At 40.2% G+C, this 27,239-nt stretch overlaps 5 protein-coding genes across 11 annotated transcripts; 2 read left to right on the top strand and 3 right to left on the bottom strand.

The window, feature by feature from the left end:
* Positions 1 to 2: 2 nt before the first annotated feature.
* On the bottom strand, positions 3 to 15,516 carry LOC136260966 (NBAS subunit of NRZ tethering complex-like). 4 transcript variants are annotated; one of them, XM_066054893.1, is made up of 64 exons: positions 15,368 to 15,516; positions 15,252 to 15,303; positions 14,716 to 14,758; positions 14,588 to 14,659; positions 14,451 to 14,542; positions 14,316 to 14,391; positions 13,022 to 13,085; positions 12,893 to 12,969; positions 12,776 to 12,835; positions 12,595 to 12,716; positions 11,518 to 11,642; positions 11,346 to 11,474; positions 11,148 to 11,205; positions 11,053 to 11,093; positions 10,953 to 11,005; positions 10,818 to 10,908; positions 10,647 to 10,757; positions 10,539 to 10,594; positions 10,422 to 10,491; positions 10,248 to 10,373; positions 10,016 to 10,203; positions 9,513 to 9,597; positions 9,307 to 9,411; positions 9,179 to 9,243; positions 9,056 to 9,127; positions 8,845 to 9,003; positions 8,714 to 8,789; positions 8,615 to 8,665; positions 8,505 to 8,558; positions 8,253 to 8,333; positions 8,024 to 8,197; positions 7,739 to 7,815; positions 7,625 to 7,684; positions 7,519 to 7,578; positions 7,266 to 7,329; positions 7,158 to 7,216; positions 7,008 to 7,110; positions 6,710 to 6,954; positions 6,533 to 6,645; positions 6,388 to 6,467; positions 6,216 to 6,335; positions 6,084 to 6,163; positions 5,979 to 6,020; positions 5,777 to 5,903; positions 5,122 to 5,228; positions 4,631 to 4,950; positions 4,213 to 4,578; positions 3,957 to 4,023; positions 3,796 to 3,906; positions 3,434 to 3,509; positions 3,077 to 3,193; positions 2,950 to 3,010; positions 2,529 to 2,740; positions 2,334 to 2,447; positions 2,115 to 2,282; positions 2,005 to 2,061; positions 1,613 to 1,764; positions 1,498 to 1,563; positions 1,344 to 1,449; positions 1,216 to 1,290; positions 1,036 to 1,163; positions 759 to 870; positions 584 to 706; positions 3 to 423 (listed from the first exon to the last, which is right to left on the bottom strand). In XM_066054893.1, the coding sequence occupies exons 1-64, from the start codon at positions 15,446 to 15,448 to the stop codon at positions 70 to 72; spliced, it is 6,831 nt and encodes a 2,276-aa protein (XP_065910965.1). In that variant the 5' UTR covers positions 15,449 to 15,516; the 3' UTR covers positions 3 to 69. The 4 variants fall into 4 exon arrangements, with proteins under 4 accessions (XP_065910965.1, XP_065910966.1, XP_065910967.1 ...); XM_066054894.1 differs by having other exon boundaries at positions 5,122 to 5,225; XM_066054895.1 differs by lacking the exons at positions 14,716 to 14,758; positions 15,252 to 15,303; positions 15,368 to 15,516 and adding an exon at positions 14,901 to 15,114.
* Positions 15,150 to 19,026, top strand: LOC136260981 (poly(ADP-ribose) glycohydrolase-like). Of its 2 annotated transcripts, none has more exons than XM_066054935.1 (3): positions 15,150 to 15,329; positions 16,490 to 16,906; positions 18,336 to 19,026. In XM_066054935.1, exons 1-3 carry the CDS (start codon positions 15,270 to 15,272, stop codon positions 18,939 to 18,941), a joined length of 1,083 nt encoding a protein of 360 aa, XP_065911007.1. In that variant the 5' UTR covers positions 15,150 to 15,269; the 3' UTR covers positions 18,942 to 19,026. The 2 variants fall into 2 exon arrangements, with proteins under 2 accessions (XP_065911007.1, XP_065911006.1); XM_066054934.1 differs by lacking the exon at positions 15,150 to 15,329 and adding an exon at positions 15,401 to 15,924.
* Positions 18,938 to 20,828, bottom strand: LOC136260994 (geranylgeranyl transferase type-1 subunit beta-like). The gene is made up of 9 exons (XM_066054953.1): positions 20,665 to 20,828; positions 20,428 to 20,555; positions 20,312 to 20,367; positions 20,002 to 20,150; positions 19,819 to 19,951; positions 19,726 to 19,771; positions 19,496 to 19,677; positions 19,190 to 19,298; positions 18,938 to 19,141 (listed from the first exon to the last, which is right to left on the bottom strand). The coding sequence occupies exons 1-9, from the start codon at positions 20,778 to 20,780 to the stop codon at positions 19,011 to 19,013; spliced, it is 1,050 nt and encodes a 349-aa protein (XP_065911025.1). The 5' UTR covers positions 20,781 to 20,828; the 3' UTR covers positions 18,938 to 19,010.
* Positions 20,564 to 24,778, top strand: LOC136260973 (molybdenum cofactor sulfurase-like). Of its 3 annotated transcripts, XM_066054917.1 has the most exons (12): positions 20,571 to 20,923; positions 21,084 to 21,945; positions 22,555 to 22,831; positions 22,903 to 23,019; positions 23,183 to 23,521; positions 23,571 to 23,733; positions 23,784 to 23,859; positions 23,910 to 24,019; positions 24,073 to 24,176; positions 24,312 to 24,434; positions 24,481 to 24,588; positions 24,637 to 24,778. In XM_066054917.1, the coding sequence occupies exons 1-12, from the start codon at positions 20,857 to 20,859 to the stop codon at positions 24,667 to 24,669; spliced, it is 2,379 nt and encodes a 792-aa protein (XP_065910989.1). In that variant the 5' UTR covers positions 20,571 to 20,856; the 3' UTR covers positions 24,670 to 24,778. The 3 variants fall into 3 exon arrangements, 1 of the variants encoding a protein (XP_065910989.1); XR_010703773.1 differs by having other exon boundaries at positions 20,564 to 20,923; positions 24,301 to 24,588; XR_010703772.1 differs by lacking the exon at positions 24,637 to 24,778 and having other exon boundaries at positions 20,565 to 20,923; positions 24,301 to 24,434.
* On the bottom strand, positions 24,684 to 27,221 carry LOC136260993 (uncharacterized). Its single transcript, XM_066054952.1, has 6 exons — positions 27,062 to 27,221; positions 25,808 to 26,149; positions 25,528 to 25,754; positions 25,245 to 25,477; positions 24,915 to 25,194; positions 24,684 to 24,858 (listed from the first exon to the last, which is right to left on the bottom strand). The coding sequence occupies exons 2-5, from the start codon at positions 26,138 to 26,140 to the stop codon at positions 24,920 to 24,922; spliced, it is 1,068 nt and encodes a 355-aa protein (XP_065911024.1). The 5' UTR covers positions 26,141 to 26,149; positions 27,062 to 27,221; the 3' UTR covers positions 24,684 to 24,858; positions 24,915 to 24,919.
* Between the last annotated feature and the right edge of the window lie 18 nt (positions 27,222 to 27,239).

Below are 27,239 nucleotides of genomic sequence, written 5' to 3'. Positions count from 1 at the left end.
ACTTATTTTATAATGTATAATGTACAAAAAGTACCTGTAAAATTGATATTCTGAAAAGCATTACATACATCAACTCTTGAACATTTTGTGTATAACAGACAAAGCATTCCCTGTAGTTACCAAGGCTGGATGAGTTCCATGACTCCTGAGCAGGATAGCTCCAGCCTCCATCCAGTAACCATGATGATATAATTGTTGTGACACAAAATTAACCCGAGATGCCACATCGTGCAGTTGAAGCAACCGGCACACTTCTTCTTGAGGACAGTGAAGCAGGGAAGAGAATAAAGTCAAAGAGAGTTCATGTTGAGAATGGAGTGATAAGTATTGGAGTAGAGGTTGATAAAGTGGTGTATTGACTATCATGTGCACCTGACGGCACTGGATTAACAGTTCTAGTACAGTATGATCACTGGCGAGCTCCTATAGTGACAATACCTGTAATAATGGTATGACCATAATACACAGTTGAACCCTCTCTAATCTGGGCCCCTTAAGACCATGGTGCTCTGATTTCAGTACATGGATATTGTCAAGGGGTACAGGGGTCCAGATGGGTTCTACTGAATGGGGTATTCCTAACATTAAAAAGTGACTTGGCATCTTCCATAGCTGTGTTTAGTAACCCATCATGTCTTGAGATGATTGCAATCTTGAATGCTGTGAGTAAATCACCACTCAGATTTTCGTACAGTTGTTTATCAATCTAATAAAAACAGGTAATAATTTCCCTTGTACAGAATATAGCTCACACTCACATCTGGGGGAAGCCCCTCCAATCCAGCCCTGACATGCAACACATAGCCACGCCCATGTGGCTGCAGTGCAAGCTGCACAAGCAAGTGTCCCCAGCTGGCAATGTGCGATGTTCTATGACATGAACAGCATTAAAAGGAATTCGCACAATATTCACTGGTTTTGCATGTCTAGAGCACCTTTCAGTTTTTCTGCTGTTTGTATTTAGGTGGGAAAATTCTCCACACACACAAAAGACAAAAGTGGTCTGGCCACACGAGATAACCTACTGTAACTCACATGGGGTCTGGCCAAGACTGAAGTAGTTTCACTAGAGTCATCAGTTGTTCAACAGTGCCAGCTTGAGACAAGAGCTGTGTAATAAGTGATTGATGATCTTCGTCACTCTCCATCTGACTGTGATCAACCTATGTGTGTGTCACAATCGATGAGTAACCTGCCTGTGATGATCAGACATACCTTAATGTCAAACTGGTTACACAGGATTGCTTCAGTCTTGTATTGTACTATGTCAGCAGGGCGTAAAGCACTTGTCTGCAAGAGAAGTTAGGGGTGTGGCTAGAGGAGTGGATATTGACACACTTAACCTGTTCAATCAGTCGTAGTACTGATATTCTGGCATCAGGGGGGTGGGAACTGTTCCGGTAGAAGTCAGACAACACGTCCATGACCAAGTCCATGGAACTTGCTGGACTGAAGCAAGCTGTAAACAATGCTACAAGCTGTGTTACACTATTTTACTTCTTTTGGCAGCTTCTAAGAATATTGCCAATAGCAGAAAGGGCTTCTTCGTTCATGTCCTCTGAGCTACACAATGATTTCTGTGTTAGAATAAGCCTTTAGGCAAGCAACATACTTTAACTGTGTCAGTGAAGTGGTAAGGGCCTCAGTAATAAGGTCAGACAAGAGTAAAGTGTGAGGCACCACTGAATGGCTGAGGGAGATCATACTGCTGGCTAACTGCTGGTCCAGGCCTGCTACCAACATCCTCAACAGCAAACTGTGCACCTGGAGAACAACAACAGCACAAGTTGATGACACATGTACGCATGCATGCACACACGTACGCACACATGTACACACGCATGCACACACACGTACACACACGCACATACACACAAATACAGTGTTGGTAACAGTTTCATAAAACTCGATCAGAACTATTAGGGGAGGGATTAAAGCAAGTGACTTAATGATCAGTGAGTCATAAAGGATGAAACATTATGGGTCGGTCATTCTGTAACTTGCCTTATCAGTTTCACAAATGGTCATAGCAAACTCTTCATAGAATAGTTTACACTCTTCCTATAGGAGCAACAAGAATGAATGTGACATGACAGGGGAATACCCTAACATACCATTTTGGCTAGTGAGACAAGCTCTGGTTTCTCAATCACCTTCAAGTGACTCAACAATTGTTGCAACTTCACCACCAACTTGTCTGCTCCTTCCATCTTACAAGATTGACTTGTAATAAACACGATACACTTTCGGACAATTTTAGTCCTATCATCAGATGGGATCAGCTAGACAGTATTACACTCATACTGAGTACATCATTATAATATTGTAGTGACCTGTATGGCTGTAGGGGAGAGTGTGAAGCTCTTTATGATGGTCTCGTATTCTGTGGCTGTCAACCTTTTGAGGTAGTCTTGACAGAGTTCATATTGGTGTAGCCAGTCTGTGGCCTAAACCATCCAGTAAGTTAAGTGTACGCACGCACGCACACACACAACACAACACAACACAACACATATATATATATATACCTTAGACATTGTCTTCCCAACTTTTTGTTTCTTGTTCCAAAACAATCTTTCCGCAAATGTACAGAACACATTTGATGGTTGAAGGTGACCTCCTTTGCTTAGTGGAATTTTATTTGCTACCTTGGCAACCACATGGACATTATCACTAGTCAAGTGAGGTTGGAGGGCCAGTAGAGGATCATCACCAGACACGACTGCCTTGAAGTCCACCGCTAGTAGACATCACCATTGGTCAGTGTGTTTGTGTGTGCGTGCGTGCGTGCGTGTGTGTGTGTAAGGAGGAGGAGAAGGAAGGAGGAAGTTTTGCTAACCTCCTTTTCCATGTGGCTGACACAGTATATTAGTATACATGTCTAATACAGCATGTGTACAGGATCTCTTAAAGGACAGTGCAATTACAACTGACAAGTAGAACCCTAACTTTGTAATGATGTCTTGAACTTCTCAAGTAGTTTGATTTGTGTCGATACATCCACTGGTTGCTGTCAATATCACATAAAGAGAGCATATGCATGTCACCACTACTACTACACAATACTGTCACTTACAATATCACTGGCACCTGCCTGTACACACCGCTTCACCAGGTCGAGGTACACCAACAGAGATGTGTGATCGGTGCCTCTCATTTTAGGGAATACAGTTGTTGTCAGGTAGTTCACAGTCTGTATAAGACAATCCAGTTCTTACATACACTACCATTACATATCATTCTGACAGGTAAAAATAACATTGTAAGTGTTTGAGTATTGATGGGGTAAAAATTTTGTGATGCAGATGTCAAGCAAGTTACAACTATATACACTGCCACAAAATTTAAAGTTAGTCAAATCACAAAATTAAGACAGTCACAATATTAAAATCATAGCAAAATTATGACTTCACAAAGTCAAACAGCACATTACCTGTTGTGGCCTATCCACTGCCACTTCATAGATACCTAGCTGGGTCACGTGATTCAGCATCACCTGATGGGCCAGTCTGTGTGACAACAAAATAGACGACTCTTGTAAAAGGCTAGTAAGTATTATACAACAGATATTATGCACAGGGTACATTTTCATTGTAAATTGAAGCTTGGGTCACAAATTCCCCTACTTAGAAGAAAATTTTGGGTGGATGCTTTCCAAAGAAACTTATGGGTTTTAACATGTCTTCCTATGTTAATATGATGAAAATAACTTCTGTCATGCAAATATTACATGGCAGCTATTTTGGTTGTTTTGCACCTCACACAAACCCCTGGTAGTATAATACAATGACTAACTTGTTATCAGTAAACAGCCAGTCCAAGTGTTCCATATACACCTCCCACTTTGGCACATCATAGCGAGCAGCCAGCCTTAGACCAGTGGAAATGAAAGTGTTATCAGAGCTCCTGTCGAGGAGGTTTGATTTTAATATTCAGCTGGAAAAATGTTCTGTTACCTTGCCAGCATCAGGATTGTCTGGTGCTTGTACGTTGCATCTTGAGTAAACTTGTCTACATCAATCCCTATGAAGAGAGTGCAGTACAAACTGAGAGTACTGGAACTAGTGCAGACAAGCACAAAGAAAGAGCGAAGCCTTCAGCTGACATACTACACAGTCATGCATTGTCTACCCAGATGAAAGGCCCACAGTCAGGTGAATCGCTTTGTAGTACCAACTAGACTCATCTGACTGATCACACATTAACACTCACCTAGCCCCAACTCTTGTAGTATCTTCCCTTGAGCCAAATCACCAAGTTGAACACTTAGCTCCTTCAGGAATTCCACTAACTCTTGAACCTTTTCCGGCCAATCAGAAGGATTGTAAGTTGTCATCCACGAGGCCACATAAGTAACAACGGTTGCTGGGGGTTGCAGGTACAACGAGGAGTCCCAGTTCCTCACTAACACACAAAGTTGCAAACAGATATAATAAATGGCGACATGAAGGTTTAACACGTTGGGTTCCAGTTTGAGGATGAGATGTTTAGCAAGCATCGGGTCTGGCAGAGTCAGCAGGTAGGCCAGTAGCAAGGGAAGATTAGTTGTGGCACATGACTCAGCCATGCGCAGTAAAACTACAGACAGAGAAATTAATTAGATAATACAACATTTTGTGTTCCTCCTGACCTTCAATCACATCACCAGTGGGTTGTGAGCAGTCACCCAGTAACAAGCTAGTCCTCAGGACAGCTTGATTTAGCTGGTAAGTGTCAGAAATACTAACTGGCTTCAGTACAGTGTAATCATCAGACACAGCTGTAAGACGGTCATCATAAAACGGATGACATGATTGTGTTAGCTGTGCACGCTCCTGAGCATGTCCCGGAGAAATGGGCGTGGCTGGTGTAGCACGCCAGTATGACTGGAGACCACTGGCAGCTGAGCTCATCCAGCCAAGGTAGGATGCCACCCTCCCACCATCTATTGAGTCATCACTAGTTGATGGCCTAAAATTGGTGAACTAGGTATGAAGACTGGTGCAAACAAATGCTGTATTCCTCGACTATTACCACGTGATACTATTATTGTTGTTGCCTTTACTCAAATAAGAGGACAAAGGTTTCCAAATAATGGCACAGTGTGGTACTAATTGAGGATGAGGATATATACTAGCTCACCTGATCAGCTGGTGTACAGCCCCAGCACCTTTAGTAACCAGTTGTTGTACAGTAGAGCTGCCATAGCTCACTAGTTGCACCATCCTACCTCCACCACTTGAGGACTGCTATTATAAAACATCAATAAAAATAAGGACAAAACTTGGTGGGACTAAAGCTTGAACACTAAACTTTGTCAATTAGCTGTGTATGTTGTGGTAAATTCACCAATTCTTTTATCTACCAAATTTCTTGGCTTTCCTCATTTGTGGCACGTTTTGCATTAGTGTAACATAATTACCATATACTAGTGGGAACTTTCACTAACAAAACTGCAAGTCTCGTAGTGGTATATACAAATACAATCCAAAATTTTGTATGAAGGTTTATTTTGTGAATTACTTCAATTCACTAAAGTTTGCTAAGCAAATGCTTCCAGATTTATGATTTGTGTTCATATTGAAGGAAGTTATTTGTGCAAAAGGCCACTGTTCAACATTTTTCTCATAGTGCTCTTTAAATCAGAGTACACAAATCAAAAGGTTGACAACTTGTTCTTAGTGAAAAAAATTTTTTAGATGCTTGTAAAAACACTGTAGTGTGAGTATTAAGAGCATACAGATTACTGACATTATGTGAATAGCTATGCCGCCCCTCCCCTTCCCAGGATACTCACTGATGTTGTATTATCAACAGTGCAATGTTGGTAAAGTTGCTCGGCCTCCACACCACGCAGTGCCTGTAGTAGTCTTTTCATTTCACCAGGAGGACAATGAGTGAGTGTAAACTGTAGCAATTCCATGCTGGAGTAGAGCAATCAAGGTGATACACATACACACATGTGCACGCATGCATGCACGCACACACACCCTGCATACCGAGCTGGTAGATCTTCAAATTTGTCTTGAGTACCAAGATTACTAAAAAAATGTAGACAATACTTCATAAATTACAGCCGAAACACAATAATTGCGTGTCTTTACCTGCAGACACTCCACGCAGCAGGGCATGGTGCTGACATCAACTCATGGCACAGCTGATATGCCTCAGGGTATTCTGAATGCTGAGAAACCATTTATTATTATAACAGATAAGATAATACAGGTACAGCATACTGTGATGGCAGCTTGAACAATTAGAATTGCAGCTTGTCCCAAGTCACCAGTCAGAGCAGACCTGTTAGCTCCACCCACTTTAGCATTCTTCAATCCTAAAAGCTTAGCAATCTGCAAAATCTGCAGCCACACCTCCTTAAATGTATGCATGATTTCTGCAAGGTACACATACCTTGTCAGAGCTCTTGCACAGAGCAGGGTTAGACTTGAGTACTAAGTCAATGATTTCTAATTTATTCACGCACAGCCTCACTGGAACAGCAGGACGTACAGACAGATGTACACACAATCTACACAGGCAGCACATAAGCATGTACCTTTGACAGGAAGAATGGAGACCTGGCAGCTGGCAAGGAGTCTCATTGCCTCAATGAGCTCCTTCTCAGCAGTAATCTCACTCACGGTCTCTCCTATCAGATCGAGGCACTGCCTGGATAACACAACAGATGCAATATTTAGAGAATTGACATGATCTTTGCTGATGGTTGGCTTACTGAGCAAGGTCCATTTCATGATCACTGGGGCTGGAAGCAGAGTTGAAATAGTCTTGTGCGGCTGACAGTACAAGCTTTACGGACACACTGAATGGAATTTTACACTTAAAAGTTGCACCACTTTTCTGTTCACTGGCAGAACTTTTTACATGTATAGGGACTTGGTAAGAATTGTGTGCTAGCAACTGGCTCCCTAGCATGATAGTGTGCTGCACCCCTGATGATAACAAACTTTCAGCAAGCACCTGAAGGAGGTGATAGGAAGCTGACCATAAGCTAACTTGGGAAACATATTTACCTGGTAGCAAGTGTCTTGGCTCAGACAAGTGAAAGTGTTCTCCTGTAACTCCAGCAACTGTTTGGAAAGGCTTAACCAATCAGAATCCTTCAGTGGAGGTTTCCTGCCAACCAAAAGGCATGTACAAGTAACACATAAAGTGACAGTTACTTTGCTGCTGCAGTACGAGCTATTTTAATCATTATCTTCTTGGCTTCTTCGTTATTATTCTAATAAAAACACACCATAATCTGCGTATCACCAACTAGAGATAGTAACCTTATTGTCTCTAATAAAGTATACTGGCTTCTTTACTCCATACTGATGTAACAAGTCTGCAGCTCTGAAATCAAACAAAGGAGAAATGATAAAACACTCTAATAAAATGCTCAGTTCGCTATAAAATATGTAGTGTGAATTTTTCAAATGAAGGAAGGTTGATGAATGTTATACTACTAAAAGATGTATATTAACAACACCAAATCATAAAAATAAACCTTAAAAACACTCTAATAACACACACAACACTCACTGTAAATGGTTGTCAAGGGCATCCACTTGTCTGTGGAGCTTAACAAGAGCAGGTGGATCACTAACAAGATGACAGTCACAACAACACACCAACAAAAACAGCTTACCCTTTCTTCTCCTCAGGAATACATTCAAACATCTTATCAGCAATATCCAGTTGATCAGTCCTGCAAGCAGCAGCCATGTTAGTTACTGAAGTGGCAAGCAACAGTAGTATCTACCTCTCACAAGTGTACAAACACCTCAGAATTAGTTCTATTAACTTTATAGTGTTCTTCAACAGTGGACTTGCAGGATGCTGTAAGAGATGTACCACAAGATACAAGACACAATCATATTGGTCCTCTCCCCTGAAAAAGACAATTATATGTAGGTTGGCCTCTAATTTATCTCTTTTAAGATGGTAAAAACAAAATATTTAATTACGATGGCATGTCATTATTGATCAGACTTTGAAATATCCATCATTAAAAGAGGAGGTTATCAACGGATAGTGTTCCACCAACCTCAGTGTGAGCAGTCTTTATAATAGTTAGACATGGCTGAAGATCATCCTTGGCCAGATTACCAAGATACTCAGCTAGCAGTTTTTCTGAAGAACCCGGGGAGACATTTTCTTGGCGTTGTAAAAATGGTGAGGCAAACTTCTCAAAACATCCGGCAAACTCTTTGGGATCCACCTACAAAAATAATTCAGCAGCCCAGTTAAAAGGAAAGGGAGATTATGTCACCTACCTTCTTTGTCAGCAGGACAAGTTTCTCAAGAGCAGACATCTTCTCCAAACTGGCCAACGTCAATCTGGTGTCCACTTCATGCTACACAAGAAAAGATATGGCCACCAAAATGATAATGCAAACGCAAATGCTTTCAACACAGAAAAGTACTGAAATTTTATTGAAGAGGCTAATGCTATGACTTGTAGACACAATTGCATAAGTTTGCAGATTCCTCGGCAGATTCATTGCCAGGCAGTTTAACATGCTCACCTCAAACACAATACATTTCAATGTCAACAGGTCATTGTGTAGAGCTGTTGTGTCCTGTTATACACAAAACAGTTGTAGTGTGTCACGACTCATGTGATGATGGTACACACCTTGACTCCAAAATCTTTTGCTATTTCCACAAGTTTCAGTGAATTCAAAGCCTATATTTCAAAAAATCAATCAGTATTTCAGAGAATACCAATTCTTACCTCTCCGGATAATTGTTCAATCTCTCGAGCCCTTTCATGGTACCATGATGATATTATGTCATGAGTAGAGGCAGACCTAACAACATGACAAGATGGTAATGACGACACATTCCACTGAATGATGTCACTACCTGTACTTGGCCAAGTGAGGCAAATGTTCGTAGAGAAAATCTCCAGAAACGTTTGATTCTTCTTCTAATTGAAGTAACTCCCTACACACCTCCAATTCGCACCAATCACAAGTCTCCCTCCAGGACTCCTGTTGCCATGGCTCCAACACACCAGTCTCCCTGATGAGCAATGTCATGCAACATGATGATGATGGAATGCGACATAACTAACGTCACTTCAGGAAGTAGTGACATATACTCTTCTGGTGGCAATGTCTCGGGGAAGTTAGACAAAATGGTCAACCTGAAACACCTACATACTAAAACATTCCTTAGGGGTAATTGTCTATATCACCTGTGTGGAAGTGTTTGGTTGCCATGGTAAGTAAACAGCAGTCCAACAGCTTTCCAATTGCCTTGCTACATAGCAACATGTTGTTAACATGTTAACAAACATCATATATTCTATTAGAAGAAGCACACCTGGGCATAGTTGAGAGCCAGTTCTACTACATTCTGGTCCCTGAAGACTAGAAAGTCATCGCCAGAAAAATTCTCATCTGTTGCCACAGGCCCACCCAGTATCTCCTAGAATGAAGATAACAGGAATTGACAAAGTACTTCACACAAAGAGTTCATAATAAAAATACCCTTACTATCTTTTAATATGAGCTCTTGATCATACTCACTTGGATCAATGACAGCCGGTCAAGATAGCTCAACAGCTTAACCCGACACATCACAAGAAACATTTGATTATCATTGAATTTCAAACTGCACACAAAACACACATAATTGCTGATTATGCATGCTGCCAAGACTAAACAAACACGAGCACAAAACATGGATTTCCATACTTCTTGACCATTGGTAGAAGCTAGATTTTAGTGTTAAAGTTACCAAAGCAAAACTACATTAAACTCATTTGTACATGCTCAACTCCTTATTATACATAGATCCCACAACTTTGCTAATGTGTGCATGTCATGTCCTCATCAATGTTGAAGCCTTAGTCCAATAGGTGACCCCACCAATACTAAAGCATGCTCTCACATAACACATGATATGTGTAATAGGGAATACCGGTACTCTTCAAAATGTTCACTCTGCATTACACACTATTGGACCTAATAACCAAATCTTGAGATAACCAACCAAGTTCAAAATGACACTGTATAACAAAGACACATACCTCTTGACTTTACTACTCCTTAGTAACTTAGTCAATACCACTCCAGTTTCCTCACTTGCTAGTTCTGCTACTTTCTCAATGCTTGTTCTGATTAAACCATACTTTAGCAGGTCGATCATGGCTTCGTAGTTGTTAGTCACACGACGAAGGCACTCCGACATCACCCACTGCTGTTTGCTTACCCTGGACTAAACTGAGATGTCATTACATGTACACAAAATGCTTCACTGACCAGATAATCTTCAATTGTGGCTTTGGATATTGGAGACTTGTTCCACTGCTGTTGGTAGACAAGGTCACAGTCCAGCTGATAAGTCTTAGCCAGTTGTAGAGCATATCCGTATTCTTCACTATCAATCTGCAAATCTCAATATCACATCACTGCCAGTGTACTAGCTCAATTAACCTTCCTTCTGTAAAGTTCTTGTGGAGTGGTTGACTTGAGGCAAACTATACGATAGGTCCGACTGATAACTCTGTGTATACAATAGATATATAGTATTATGTAATGCAGAATTGTTACCGAGGTTTCTTTCTCGGAGGCTGAAATCTTTCCATTTCCGTAAGAGAGTACAATAACTGTGAAGAAAAGTGATAGCTACATAAAGACGTTGGGATAAGAAAACATTACATGTTTGAACACTCGTTTGGTTGATGATACTTCTTCCTCTGATTCACTCAAATTAGCACTATTGGTGATGGACTGTAGTGGCGTTGTCATGGATGCTGTGCTCTGCTCACACTACAGGGGGAGGGTGGGGAGAGCATGTCACAACCGATACATCCTACACACAATGGCTACCTCTAAAAATAAAAATGATCCATCATGGGCAGAAGTGAGACATGTCAATGCCTGGCAACTTTCTGCTGATGCCCCCAATAAGTTGTCCAGACTGTTTCAAAACAATGTTACCATGGTAACATTGGCATAAAATACCTCGTAGTACTGGACACTGTAAGGCTTCCTTGACTGTTAACAATAATGAGTGCCTATTGATCAGGCATTAAATTAAAATAACTGGAATTAATTAATGCACCTGATCTGACCACCAGCTGATGTCAAGGGGGTGGGGCAATTCTGCGGACAAATATCCATATTACTATGGCTTTTGTTAGAGTCACACCTACATACCATCCTTCTTGTTTGTGGGAATATCATCCATACCTTCACCATCTTGTAAAGCAGCTTTCTACAATGATATGGCAATATAGCACCTTTGTTAAACAAAATTCACTGTGCCAAGCTCTTTAGCATACACTGTACTTCATTAAACAAAATTCTTCCGGAAAAAGCACATATGGCAGACACATGTACACACAGTGTGTATACCTGTTCCTCAATGCTCCAGCTCTTTCTCAGTTTCAACGAAGGAACATCATAAAGTGATAGTTTTCCCACCACATCTATGGTGGCTAGGGTTGATCCACTTGGTGACAGCTCCATACGAAACACCCATGCCTAGAAACACTATGACTAAAATACTGTATACAGCTCTAGTCACCTTATCACTACTGGACTGCTGGTAGGGTAGGAACGAGGATGTCTTCTGAACCACATCACGGCCCTCAACTATGGCATAGTGAGGAGCTGAATCCAACATCCGCCATTTTGATACACATACTCCTTCTAGAGGAGCAAACAGAAACAAATACAATAGTGAGACCCCTCAGGGACACCCTGAAATGCACTTGCCCAAGATGTGTCCGGAAAAGAGAAGTGTGTAGCAGTGGTGCCACGATATAGTCATAGAGTAGCTTACAATATCATGATATCATGATCACAGAATAAATATCATGATAATCATAACACAATACACATTTACAATCCTTAGTATTGGTTTTTGATGGATAAAAACAAAGACTAGACACAATAGTTTTGTAAACAGTAAAGAATGGAACAAGTCAATTTCCAGCATGTAAATAGCAGTAAACGTTTTTTCCGTTTTAAAAATTATGATTGTGTGCAATACAAACATTTTCACTATCAAAGTATTGCCATTTACTAGTATTCTGATTTATCAGGTGTAGTGACTATATTGTGGCATCAATAGTGTTACATCATGGTGATATCGGTGTAATGCCATCCCTAGGCTATTCATACACTCAATCACATGGAAGATTGGTGTCAATTTCACATCCAATACAAAGTCTTTCTGGCATTTACCATATAAGTACTTATGTGTCAACTGATGATGTTTGCATCATGTCACGATTGTGTTCTGTATTTCGTTGTGTATTTTTGGTTTGGATTATTGTTAGCTGACACCTTGCACAAAATTTGCCTTTTGTGTGTGCCTTCTCACACATGCTCAAAATTAAATGTACAAATGGCTTGAAGTCTGAAAAGAGTGAGTGATTTTTATACATTGCTGTTGAAAAATTAAAATTACTGTACACCGATTAAACAAGTGCTTAAAATTTTTTCTTATAAACAACAACTAAAACCTCAGGATTAAATAGCTAGGCCAGAAATTTAACTAACATTACCAGGCTAACTTCACATAATCCAGAGTGTAGGTGCATGGCTGGGGATGAGACTAACACTTGTAGTGGTTGCATTGTGTACATGTGTTTCTTACTAATTCCAGTGGCTGCCACAATGATGATCTGATGCTGAGGCTGATAGAGCACACTCCCCACCCCATAGGGGTGGTGTGACAAGAAACTGAACATGTGCAACAAACTACATTGGCCAGCAGACCTGGTAGGAACAAACACCACCGCAACATCAACACACAGTTGTCAGACATACACAGCTACCTTATAGCATAACATGACAGCTGTCCAGACACACTGGTAACAATGAACCGTGCAAGAAGACTGAGGGAGGAAGACAACAAAGAAGTCTATGAAGATGCATTCCACTATTGCACTTACTTAGAGGTGTGGTGAGTAATAATTGGAATAAAGCATATTCCAGCGACTGCTTGACTCAAATCGTTTTCCTCTACTGCCTACACCAGTGGCACAAATATGGCTGTCAACAATAACTACACCATAACATACTTTGTCATCACCAATATGACACAGCTGGATACCATTTTGAGAGAATACCCGTACTTCCCCTGAACTGAGTTGTCACATAAAGTAGACATGCACACTTATCATATGTACAAACTAGTACACTATCATATCCACATTACAGTAAGACTAAAAATACAGCACAACAAGAAATGAAAAACATCCAACTATGAACATCAACGAAAATCAACTACACTATCAGTATAACAAATGTGGAGATAAATTAAATTTCCACCATGACATTGATAAACTTTTTGACATAAAACACATTCTGTGGCAGCTCGTGGGAATGTTTACAGCCAAACATCCATCATTAAAGTAGTAATATTTTGTCTATAATTATGTTGTACATGTAAAATAGCTTAAAATAGCTTATGTATATGATTGGTCTGGTGGTATGCCACCACTTTGAGATTGATACGAAGCTATACTGAGTGAGAAGTTATGTACGTTATCTCTCCAACACTACTGCCTATAAGCGCCATCTACATGAACTTAGTGATGGGTGATATTGATATTTTGCTATACGATTATTGTCATGAACAAATATCACGATTATCACGATTACTGTCAACTCAATTCTTGTGATGAAAAACACTAAACACATCATGAATTGTTAATTGAAGGATTAAATTACATTGAAAATTTATACAAATATTTCTCTATCATGATTATTGCTGATTTCGATTATCACTAGTTAATGAAAAGTACACAATGTCGATTATTACCAATAAAATAATCACGATTATCACGATAATGGAATAATTGCCCATCCCTAACATGAACCCAAATGGAAGTGGTTTAATGGCAATGTTGTATATAAACATTACCAGAACTTTCCTTTTAGCAAAGAGGTGGGAAATGCCAGAGCGTACACTGTATGGCTGGAAGTGTTACTCCCATAATTGGTATTGCCTACGTGATGATACACTACTGTATATATGTATAGGCAGAAAATATTTTTACTTTGGTGAGTAGGTTGATTATTAGTAGAGAGTTTCTTAGGATTATATATTTTTTTCGACAAACACAGAAACCATGTTAACAGCAACCAGATACATTTAATTCAGAGATGTGCCCACAGTGCAAATAAGATAATCACCACTCCCACTCAACAACAATCACTACAGATTCACCTATGACAACAAATTAAGGCCCCACACTACATCTCTGAACTCAACCCAGTCCCACATTAACACAGCTAGGTAGCAAAGTGAGTTTTTTGCTCAAGGAAACAACAGCAACAACCACAACAGCATCTATGCACACAAGTAAATACCTGTTAGCAACAGCCAAACAGGAATTATCATCACTCCACACAATTTTCCTCCACTGAGGGTGAGCATCAACAGTAACTATGTAAGAAGGCCAAAAGTAGCCATCTCCATCCAGGACAGTAGCTCCATTTAGTTACCTGCACACTTAGCTATAGCAATGACAAAGTCATCATCCAGACATCGCAGTTCCACATGGCTATCTCCCAGCACAGCCAACATGTTGCCATCACTAGCAAAACAAAATGAAGCTCTTGTACGTTTTCTGTTGCTATACCTGCTTAGAGCTATCTTCCACGGAATTGTGTCAGCTAACAAGCGACATACCGATGAAGGAGGGCATGCAGATCTATAGTTATAACATTAAGGCTGTACATACACTAGGAGGAGAGCTGCAAGTTGTACCTGAAAGTGCTGACAATCTTCTGCATGCTATACTGGGCACAGCCTAAATAACACAAATTCGGATAATTGGTAAGGCCCCTATTTGGTGATTATTAGTTTCTCATCCAGTCTTTCTATTTATTATGATGCGGGCGGGAGGGCATTACCATTAGGCCATTATATTATTAATACATTGATGTACAGACCTCGGTCCAAATTCTCCTTCTTTCCTCAGACAAATTAACATTGGTTTTTAGTTGCAATCATGCTCTATCGAGCTAGCAGGATTTCAGTTGACTTGAAAAACAGTCGAAAATAGAATCCACTGCAGTAATTTGCCAAGGAAACAACAGTAACCATATCATCATATCAGTACTCCTGGCACACTGTAGCGTTCTTTAAAAAACGTCATCGATGACGGTTGGTACCACGTGTTTTTCTGAGCATGCACAGAGTAAATAATGGCTTGCCGTGCGGTAGTCTAAGAAGGATGCGGGCGGTGGATGAGAAACTAATAATCATCAAATAGGGGCCTAAAAATAAACAAACTGCAATACCTTTTGCAGTAGTTGCCAATGACTTCCACAATGAAGACGGCATCTCGCCAGGCTATTAGGAGAAGACAATTCAAGAAGGTTATCGATTTCTCAACTATACACTCAAGTTGACGTACAATTATTTCTGTATGCGTTGGCCATTCAAACGGCTCCAAAATATCATATAATATAGTACTGCTGTCCTCGCTTTGTTCCATTGTAGCAAATGTAGTTCAGTGATATTCTATATCATGCACACCATGATCATTAGTTAGAAAAAGCAGACACGGAGCTGGGGGTGGACTTCGTGTTTTACCGTTTACGTTTTCGTTACGTTATTATGGGTCAAGAAGCCTCGAAAAGAAAAGGTGCTAATGAAACACCTTCAGCCAAGGATAAAAACTTTGTGCATCTGCCAAACACCATTGCGTGGTGGAAAGACTTCAAGGGCTTTCTGGCTGACGTGCAAGCAGTGAAGTTTTTAACACTGGATCACTTTGCTGCGTCATTTGCTGAAAATGATCCTTTCAAGGAGGCCAAGGAGTTGACAAACTTGAAGAAGGCTTGCACACTGAGCGTAAACAGTCCAGTAAATGAGAAGGAACTTATGGAAGAGATGCTTCCATGGTTGGCTGGAAAGGCTTTAGCTGTTGAAGAATTGTTTGTTGAAGATGGAAAGCATGGTTTGCTTAAAGTGAGTCTTGTGTGCTGTATATGCTTCTTGCTTTGAACTGAACATACTAGGCTTGGGGGAGGTACATTGCAGATATTGATACCAATTTGCATGATGATGTTGTCTTAAGCTGCTATGCACAATTACTACTACGAGAGTAGCAGCCAACAGTATTAATTCAGTGTTCAAACAAAATCATCAGTTTTCGGACAGTACCAGTCAAAATAACATACCTGTGTTCAGTAGTACGTATAGTGTGAACCTCACAATTTGTGATGGTAAAGCTGACCAAATATAACAATGCACAACAAGCAACTAGCTTGAACACAATTAATTCACTGGAAGGTGTTTTTATGATCACTGCCCTAGCTAGTTATGATGATTCATTTATACAGTAATTTGTGCAGTTAGTGGAGACATATTTAATAGCTACAGTACTTAATAGTTAATCAATACTTAAACAATTTAGCTGAAATTTTTTAGTGCAATTTGATGATGCATCTTGTACAGTAGTTCAACTACTACAGCTGTCCAGTAATTGCTCAGTACTAGATATATATATATGTTGTTGTTGTTGTTGTTGTAGAAATTGAGTAAATTCAAAAGTGGCAAGATAACTCTCAGCCGTCAACAAGTCTGCACACTAATGGCTCTTGCCTTCTTCAATGCTTTTGATGTGCAAGGACCGACATTTAACCATTTCAGTCTTCTGAATATTCTCACCATCAGCAATGCTAGGAGCCAACGCTCAAAAATGCTTTGTCTCTTTCAGTATTTTTCAAGGCTAATGGAGGCGGAAAAGAAAGACAAAGATTTCATGAACATGCAACTATCATTTGAACGGCTTGTTTTGAGAAGTGCACCTGACTGGTCCAACAGTGACCAACCGATGGGAGTCCTCCTGTCTTGTAGTGGTCTGATTGAAGATAACCATGAAGCATTGCAGGCTGATTTTGCTAACAAGTTTATCGGTGGAGGTGTTCTCACTCTAGGAAATGTTCAAGTAAGTATTATCCATACAAAACAGCTAAGCTGTAAAAAAGGGTGCGGCCTTTAAAAGCCTGGGTGAATGGTGGCCCTATAATGACGTTGATCCCACTCAGTTCAGTAATACACTCTGGTCATCACATTTGACTTCACAACTTTTTCACCCAGGCTTTTGAAGGCCGCACCCTTTTTTGCTTGAATTTTACTTCTTTTTGTATTTTAAATGGCTAACATAAACTTGCTTTGGGGCTTGTTTTTTTACCCAATTTCTTATCTACAGGTACAATGATGATAGGTGTGGGGGTTTCTGGTCTGAACTCTTCCAATGTTTTTTGTTTTTTTTGTGCTTTGGTAACTGTTCCATTAGAGTATTTTGACCTGGAGATTTTACCTGTCATCACTGTGATTGTGTTATTTCTAACTACTGATGGTTAATCTATATACAGACTGATTTTCAAGTTATTCCCATATAGACAATGTGCACGCCAAGGCGTGGCACTTTATTACATCATCAAAATAATGCATCCGCCATTTTTTGAGGGCAAAATACATATGCATTCTATGCCAAGAAAACTTTTTGTAATATACGAAGTGAAATATAGAGTAGCATTGGTATAAAGTAAGTTAGTGGGTAAAAGTATATGCGGCATGGAAAATTATTCCGCTTAGGGAAGGTTTTTACAATAGAATGCTTGATACCTTTGCCCTCACTTTTCTCGTAAACTATCGTGAAACTTGAAGCCGTGGCAATTTTTTTCTGGTTTTAATCTGACCACGCCTTTAGGCGGTTTACTCTGCAGGCATGAAAAAAATTTTTTTGAGCAAATAATTGCCCATAACTCTGTGAATGTTTATCATATTCACACCAATCTTTAGTACAAGAATTCAGCTGGTACGAATTTGCATTTTATGCTAGGACCAAAATACAAAGAAAATAAGTGGCCACTCCAAGAAGATTCATTGTTTCCCATTTCCCACCTGTGCACAAATACTCATCATAGTTTTACTTGTTCATTATTACCAGTACATTTTATTACGTGATTGCAAAGAAATTGAACACAGGTACTTTTAGAGTAATATCTGTATCCAGAACTTGTGTTCATGCTCCTATGTGGATCATGAATTTTGAAAACTAGTATTAGTAGCTACAATAAATAATGAACTGCCTGCCTGTATGCATCTTTGAGGTCAATTAAATGGGAAATAATGAATCTACTTGGAGTTGAGGGCTTGTATTTCAGGAATCCTGTGGGGTGTCAAAGGTGGACAGCTACATTACATGCTTTTGAGAAGGGACCATATGCATGGAGCTGTGCATGCATGAAAATGTCAGAAACACATTTTCTTCCTGTTAATATGCCAATGTTGTGGCACACTAACTTTCTTGGCCACACAACACAATATCATTAGATATTGACCTATATTATGCTTTACTCAATTGTTAGGAAGAGATTCGATTTGTGATAAGTCCAGAGTGTCTTGTTTCTTTGTTGCTATTTGAAGAGATGGAACCAAATGAAGCTATTCTTATTACAGGAGCAGAACGGTTTTCTACCTACTCTGGTTATGGTAATACATTTGAATACACTGGTCCTTTTGTGGACTCCAATCCCGTTGATAGTGAGCAAAGACGATGTGTCAACATTGTAGCAATGGATGCCATTGTTGCTGGTTATGGCGGTGATGAATTTTGCCCAGAGCTTATCAATAGAGACATGAACAAGGCATTTGTAGCATTTTCTGCTGACACATCAATGGATAAGCCAGAGAACAAAGCTCCTGTTGCTAGTGGTAACTGGGGCTGTGGAGCTTTTGGTGGTAACGTGGAGCTGAAGACGTTGATCCAATGGATGGCTTCTACCATGGCTGGCAGACCACTACACTATCACACATTCAGCAGCAAAGAATTGGCAGAACAGCAACAAGAAATTGTGAAGCTAATAAATGAAAAGAAAGTTACTTTGGGACAGCTGTACCAGTGTGTCATTAAGATGGATGGTAAGGAGAGCCCCTTCTCTGTAGTACGACAAACCTTTGACAATCAGAATTAAATTAATATTTAAGAATTTTTTTACATTAAAAAATATAGTGTTATATTTAATTTGATTGTTAATATGATCCTATTTAGAATGTAAAGAGGACAGCCATTCAGCTGCACGTTGGGTAATGTTTAGTGTCGGACAGATAGGTTGTAGGGATGGGTCACCACCCAAGGAGAGGCCACACAGACCAAGGTAGCTATGTAGTGGATCTGCAAGAGAACAAGCATGTGTAACTGCAAGCTAAAAGTGTTTCATACCTGGAAAGGAATCTGGTTGTTTAGCAAACCCTCCAGTGAATGCTCCTTGTGTGGAGTACACGTACTGTTTGTTCATTGTCTTTTCCACCATGTCCCCACACTTTAGCAACTGCAGTCAGGAATGTACAATTGTAATGTTTTGCTTGCTATGCAGTAGAACCTCTCTACAATGGACATTTAAATTTCGGCCCAAAATTTAATGTTGACAAGTTTGTCTTTCAGAGTGAACAGTACCTAGGGTGGGATCAAAATCTATCTTGTATGGAGAGTCCTTGTAAGAGAGGTGTGTTCCATTGTATTTCTCACATTTAATGATGCGCCTAACCAGAATGAGTAACATGTATCAACAGGCTTGTGTGGACGTCCCTGGAATCCACTCTGCTGGCGACGTATACACCATTTCTTTAACCCCTCCAACTGGGATGATGACAGAAGGTCTAACTTGCCCATCAGAGAGAGAGAAGCTATCCCACAAAATGTAGAGCCACCTATCAACAAGACACATGACCCACCAATACACAAATATAAGAACAAACCATGTGATTCCAAAAATGGTCCCTGACCAATTCCATAATCATAATTCTATATAACACACAGAGTGGTAATTGTAAGTGTGTGATGTCATGTACCTGACTCTGAATAATGTATTGGCATGCCTTGCCAGTGTCTATCCCACTCCAGTCTTGCAACATGTGACTGATGCAGCATGCGCAGTACACAAATCTCATATCATTCTCACTCTCTTCTGCTGTTGACTTGAAGCTGACAATGTACAGGATATCTCACTTGTGCAGCATTCCGGCCAAGCCTACCTCCCATTGTCCAGTTGTAGCACCTTCAGGCTCTTAACTACTGCAGGCTTGTCCACCCTGGATAGGTCATCACCAAGAGTGATTAATGTTGCCAAGGCTGTGTACGTCATGGCAATGTGGGAATAGTTGTAGATGGTACCAACGTCTCCCTGTATGAGAAGCATACAGTCTCGTGCATTGTGATAAAGATGTGTATATGCCAGTGGTGTACCAGCCGTTTGTGAATACCACACCTATTGTAGTTAAAAGAGCTTAAGCTGTGATTTCCAGGGCTCCAACAGGCTACACCACTGCATTCAACCATTCTCACCTTGTAAGAAGCACCGTTAAATCCACTGCCTCTGAAGCCACAATAGCCAGGATGATCTAGCATAGTATTGGTGACTGAGGTTCACTTAGCATGACCACATTAAACTTATGACTCACGTTGGCTGTTACTTGGCAACACCTGCTGAGCATATATCCAAGAGATGATGTCAGCTTTCATAGCTGATATCGTATCCATAGCATCTAGCACGTCCAGACCACACACAGCAAAGAACAAAATTGTCATCCTGCAAACGAAAAGCTTCACGTTACACTAGTAAAGATAAGGATTCTTAATAGGTGAAACCGAGGTGACAACGCTACGAGCTAATGTGGCGACCCTTTGTGTGTGCTTACCTGCTGGTGTCGAACTGCCGTGTAGAGCTTGGAAGAATGTTTATACATCTTTGGAAAAACTTGATGTGTTTATTTCTCAGTAAAATGTTCTCCACATCTGGGCTATTGTCGGCCATTATAATTGTATACCACAATCAAAAATATTTCACGAATTTAATGCGCTTTGTATAGAAACAAAAGCTGTAGTCTTCAATGCAGAATAGCGAATATAACGATTATATAGCTGCCTTAAGAGAGGAAGAGTTTCCTACGCTTACAGGTCAGCTAACTAAGTGCGTTTTGTTGTTATTGCTGCTGCATGAACAGCTACTTGTTTTGTGTTGCATTAGCTAACAATTTAAAAAAATACAATGTACATTGTGAAACTTGTTCTAGTGCTGTTAAGGTGTGTTCCATGCATGTGGGTTGTTTACTCACAGGGGTGACATATTTAGACCATGCTGGAACAACATTGTACTGTCAGAGTCAGTTAGAGGCCTACCACAAGGAGTTGACTACTAGCTTATTTGGTAATCCTCACAGTCGTAGTGATAGTAGCCAACTGACCAGCAATGCTGTCGAGGAGACACGTAACTTAACACTGAGCCATTTCAACACTGACAATGATACCTACTCTGTTGTCTTCACAGCTGGTGCTACTGCATCACTTAAGCTACTAGCTGAGACATTTGCTTGGAAAAAGACAGTTAAGAGTAAAAATCACTTCATTTATGTGGGGGACAATATTGATGAGAATAATAAGGTGGTGGGCCATAATGAAAGTGTTTTCTGCTACCTGGAAGATGATCACACTTCTGTACTTGGAATGAGAGAGGTGGCCATTGAGAAAGGAGCTAGTGTGGTGTGTTTTAGGGAACAAGATATTATAAATTGTGATACATTGTATACGAGACCTACTGATCCAGTATGTCACTTGTTTGCTTTTCCAGCACAGTCAAATTTTTCGGGAAGAAAGTACCCCTTGGAATGGGTGAACAGTGTTTCATCTGGGAAGGCTTTCCTAAAGGGTATGGAATGGCTACTAGGAACTGGTGAAGTGACGGTTCTGTTAGATGCTGCTTCGTTGGTGTCCACTAGTCCATTAGACCTTACCGCTTATCCTGCTGATTTTGTTGCGATCTCATTCTACAAAATGTTTGGGTTTCCAACTGGTCTTGGTGCCTTGCTGGTCAGAAATGATCGGGCTGATTTACTGCAGAAAAGTTACTTTGGAGGCGGGACAGTTTCTGCTTCGATTAGTAGAGCAAGATTTCACATCACCAGATCAGTGTTACATGAAAGGTATGGTCTCCTCATTCAGCCAGGCATAGCAGTGATGGTCTCATATTCACCAGTGATGGTCTCTGTTATGGTGTACCAAACATCTTTTACTGTATATCTCATGTAGTCCAGCAGATCAGCACACTTGCCAAGGACATAGCTTAGACCATCAAAACACATATACAAGCTAGATGAATCCCTCAGTTTGAAATGCAGCCACTTGTACTCCTGTCCATTAAAAATCCATATGTGTATGGTGTAGTGTAGTAGAGAGGGAAGGAGAGATAGAGACAAACAGAAAAGAACATTATAATGCATGAATGTTTAGAGCAGTCCTGACCTGGGTATCCACTTATTGTGTTAAGAGTTTGGTATCTGATAAGGGATGGATATTATAAGTGACAGACAATAAGGGATGGACAGACAGACAGTACAAGTGGAAAGACTACAACTGCCATACAGAAGGCTTTAAAAGTGTTAGGTCTGTCGGTTCCAGTTTGCATACTAGGAATAGTACAGGAAATAGTTGTATTTTATTGTATCTTATTCAACAAAGTTGTCAACTTGACAATTCTGTATATGGTTTGTTTAGGGAAATCTTGTCATATCATATGGTACCCATTTCCTTAGGTTGGAAGATGGAACTCTGGCTTTCCTGGATATAGTAGCATTAAGGCATGGTTTTGCTGCTCTGCATAGACTGGGACGCAGCATGGAGTCAATATCTCATCACACATTTTTGCTAGCTCAAGCCACGTACAAGGAGCTAGCAAGACTAGAGCACTACAATGGCTGTCCAGTGTGTGTACTCTACCACACAACAGACTTCAGTGATGCTAGTGTACAGGGACCCATTGTCAACTTCAACCTCACAAGTTCAGCTGGAGCCATAATAGGCTTTAGTGAGGTATGTGAGTCAGGGAGTGTATATAGAAGCCTTTATATGATTTAACAATAGTAAATAGTAATGAATTTTAGGTTGATAAGTTGGCTACAGTTTGGAAGATACATTTCAGGACAGGCTGTTTCTGCAACACTGGGGCTTGCCAACTGACTCTCGGCCTCACGCACAACCAACTTATGACTCATATCAAGGTAGAGTAGTTTGTATTGTGTGTATGAATACCATCCACTTCCTTACACCTTCCAAATATGTACTTGTCTATGTGTTTGTACTGATCATGTGTTAAGCTTAAATGGCAGCTTAGTTCAGGATTAAGGGACTTCCTTATGGTAATATCCTATCACATGTATTCAGGCTGGTCATGTTTGTGGTGACACTATGGACTTGATTGAAGGGATTCCTACTGGCTCAATACGAGTGTCATTTGGATACATGTCCACTATTGATGATGTACAGAAGTTGATAAGTTTTGTTCGTGAATGTTTTCTGGAGAAACAACCAGTCATAACCGAGCTTGACCCTGTCCTATCCACGTCTTCTAATCCAGTCAACATGTCTGGTGACATGACGGATGAATTTAGCACAATATCTTCTGGTACAAGTGTAACTGTGCTATCTGCTGGATCACATTTCAGCGATGTAGTTCTGGAGAACATCATTCTTTATCCAGTTAAAAGTTGCGGATGTTTTCAGGTAGGCATCTAACATCAGTGGATTTTGATACAATATAGCTTGGTTGAAGGTATCAAGATGGCCAATCGGAGATAAAGGACTCTTGTATGATCGTGACTGGATGATAATAAAGCCATCAGGGAATTGTCTCACTCAGAAAGAAGAGCCTAAACTGTGCCTCATTCTGCCCCAGCTTGACTTGAATGAAGCCACCTTAGCACTGACAGCTGCGGGTATGTTCTAGCTTTTAGGATCAGTGTAGAAATATGAATGACATTTCTAGGACACTCACCACTCATAGTTCCCATTGAACCATCTACTGAATATGAGGAGTTGCTTACTAGAGTTTGTAGTGATAGGTGAGGGCTACATTAAGACGCTAGCTATCTCATGTACTCTGGCATACTAGAATGAAAGGAATTGACTGTGGAGAGAAAGCAGCCCAGTGGATAAACCATGTACTGATTGGAAACAAGAATTATCGACTTGTAAGGCAACATCCAGCTGCCAACAGAACAGGTAATGTGAAGTTTCACCTCTTTGTTGGCATCAGTTTACTCCCACCCACTCAGATTCCAGTCACCAACAACTTTCTTACACTAACCAGGCTCAGTTTCTGGCAGTCTCCACAAGCAGCCTGGAGCTACTATGTCAGACAATGAATAAAGACAAACCAGTTAGTGGACTTTAGAACTATCCCTGACCTCTACACTTAGCATACTTTGTCATGTATTGTGGCAGGAAACCACAACCATAACCTTACAAGTGTTTTTAATAGGAATGTCTACTATTCAGTGCAGTTTTCTCTTAGGTCCATTTGTGGTCTGTGGGCAGTGCCATGATCAGATTCAGACCAAATTTAGTATTCTCTGGTAGACCACCCTTTGATGAAGACAACTGGGAGGAGATCCACCTCAACAAGTGCAAGTTTGGGGTGTGCTAACAACTGAAGGGACTGATAGTATACTGTTGTACAATAGGTAACTGGAAAATGTACAAGATGTCAAATGATATGCGTGGATCCATTGAGCGGTGAGAGAAATACTCAACCTCTAGTAACACTAAGACAGCTAAGACATCCATCAAAGGTACGTCATTTAATACCTCTTAAGCCTGTTGTTGTATTTCTTAAATAGGTGACATTTGGAATATATCTTGCTCTAACTTAATCCTTTTTCAATAATTATATGTGAATGATTGATACATTATTATAAACAGACCTATGTGACAAGATTACAATACTATAGAAAAATAATTCCACACACATAACAGGTACATGTGAGGTGTATGCAACAATACATAGCTACAAAAGTTAATGCAGCAAATTGCTGTATGCTACACAATTATTGGTAGTGTCACTAGTAGAAAAAGTCGAGTGGTAAAGATTTTAACAGAAAAAAAAAACATTTCATACCTTGACTATGCCAAGAAGAATGGATGGATGAAGTAGCCAAGGATAGCTAGACCAATTACTACAGCCACAGCAATGGAACCAAGTACAGCGAACACATAGTCTCCTCCCTCCAGATAAAAATTAATGGGATTTGGATTTTCAGCTAGAGTACCCTTCAAATCATTTTGTTGATCTTTATCTAAGCACACAAAACTATAATCAGATTCAAAACCCATGTAATAGTTGTTTGAGGTATCTATTTCTTCACATCTCCTAATAGGTGGTCTGATGGTAACTCGTACTATACATTAGTTAAGATATAATTCAACATACATGTCTATCATCACTTACTTCCACCCCACCTTGGACTACCAACCACAGCTGCCCTGTTATACCTTGGGTGAGTGTAGCCCGGTTCATTTTGAAGAGGACGGTCAGTAATGTAAGGGATTGCTTGTTGACCCTCAAAAGTAGTAGTAAAACTACTTCCCCGAAGGTTATCATTGAATGCATTTCTCAACTGTGTACCATTTCGGCGAGGTGTGCCACTTTGGCCAACTGACTCGTACAGCCGTAGCAACACCCTGTGTGTATTAACAATGGTGTACCATGGCACAATTAACCTAATACTAACCCTTCTTCAAACTCTCCAACAAAGTTTTGGTCATATCCATCAAGACACAAGTCATCTGCTGTTGTTGGAAATCCGCCACTTGCCAATACACCAGCAATTCCCACCATCAGTTGCCTTTTGTACTCAACATTGAGATAATGGAGCACTGGCATTTGCAGGTACAAGCTGAATATGTAGGAGTTATTAACCCGATTTATAATAGTTCCATTTTCATTGCGATCGAGACACTAAACAGCAACAACATAATCACTTAATTAGACAGGATTTTGTAGATGCTTACATTGAAATGGAGCAATCGAGCTGAGCGAGTACGTTGATAGGTACCATCACTATATATGGCCTGAAAGTAGTCTTCATCACGATATCTACGCACCCCCGCATACGTTACAACAGGTGGCTCCTGGGTTGCTATAGGTACAACGTTAGCCATAGAGCTTGTCATGGCGGCAGCAGAGCTGGTCATGTCAGCCATTTCGGTCGTCATAATATCAGCATTAGTGCTGGGATCTGGCATCATATCAGTTGTTGCTGCCATCGTTGCAGTAGGATTAGGCATCACCGTAGTACCATAACACAGTGTCACCAACACAGCAAATACTACAGTCCTCAACATCTTCTATGGCTGCAAGAAGAAATAAAACTTTATATCACAGCAACAGCCATAGTTGTATGTATATACCGCTACCCTCAAAGAGAACTGGAGTGAGTTCTACGAAATATCCTGTAAGGAAAAATCAACTGCTTTTGGGGTCAAAGTTTAGACAGAAAAATTCGCTACCACTGCAATGTAATATTATTGGCTAATTGATAACATTAGCTTGATTTTTTGGATTATAACTCTCTTGATTCACTACATTGATTTCAATAACAGAACACAGTCAATGTATGCATGCTTTCAAGCTAAATGGCACAGATCCAAAACGAGTGACAAACTCTAATGTAGATCTTTTGTACTACATATGCTAGTAATGATTTGACACTGAACGCGTGCAACTACTATTGTTTCAAGAACAAGGCGGCAACCTAAAGTAGAAACCAAATAGTATTAGTTTACTCGCTAATTAACCCACCATGCAACATATCAAAAGCACGAAATGAAATGAAACTAGCTGTTAAGTCGGTTCGAGTCTGAAGGCACGGCACAAAAGGCCAATATGGAACCGCAAACGGTTTGGTGGGCAACGTAGAAAAAATGAACGGAAATGGAGTCTATAAAGTGCACCAACCTAACCTATCCAACCTGCGAACTTTCCTTCTACTTCGCAGTTAAAAAATATCTTAATTACAATACTTAATGACAATTACGACTGCAAAAGCGTGCACCTGATCACACTGAAATCTATATAACTTGTAGTCATCCTAATACAAGTACTGTATAATATGTCAATAGATAATCGCAAAGTACGCAAGCAAAATAAAGCATTTCTAGAGTAGATAATACGCCTCCAACATATAACGCGGGTTGCATCAATGCGATCAATCTTCAACAAGTTACAACAAAAGACGCTAACAACATGCAAACAAATAATCTTACTCTTGACCCACAGCTGCAAACTACGTGACTCGGTACCTACAACGAATAGATTGCAACGTCGTGAATGGAGAGGTCGTTCTTTCTCACGTAGCTCACCAGATCATTTAGATGGCCGAACCATATACGGAACATACCGGAAATCTTAAAATAGAATATCACCATATAAGCTGTGAAGCGC

Source organism: Dysidea avara, chromosome 7, assembly GCF_963678975.1.
Source record: "Dysidea avara chromosome 7, odDysAvar1.4, whole genome shotgun sequence".
NCBI classification, from domain to species: Eukaryota; Metazoa; Porifera; class Demospongiae; order Dictyoceratida; family Dysideidae; genus Dysidea; species Dysidea avara.
This window is presented reverse-complemented; position numbering and strand designations above follow the sequence as displayed.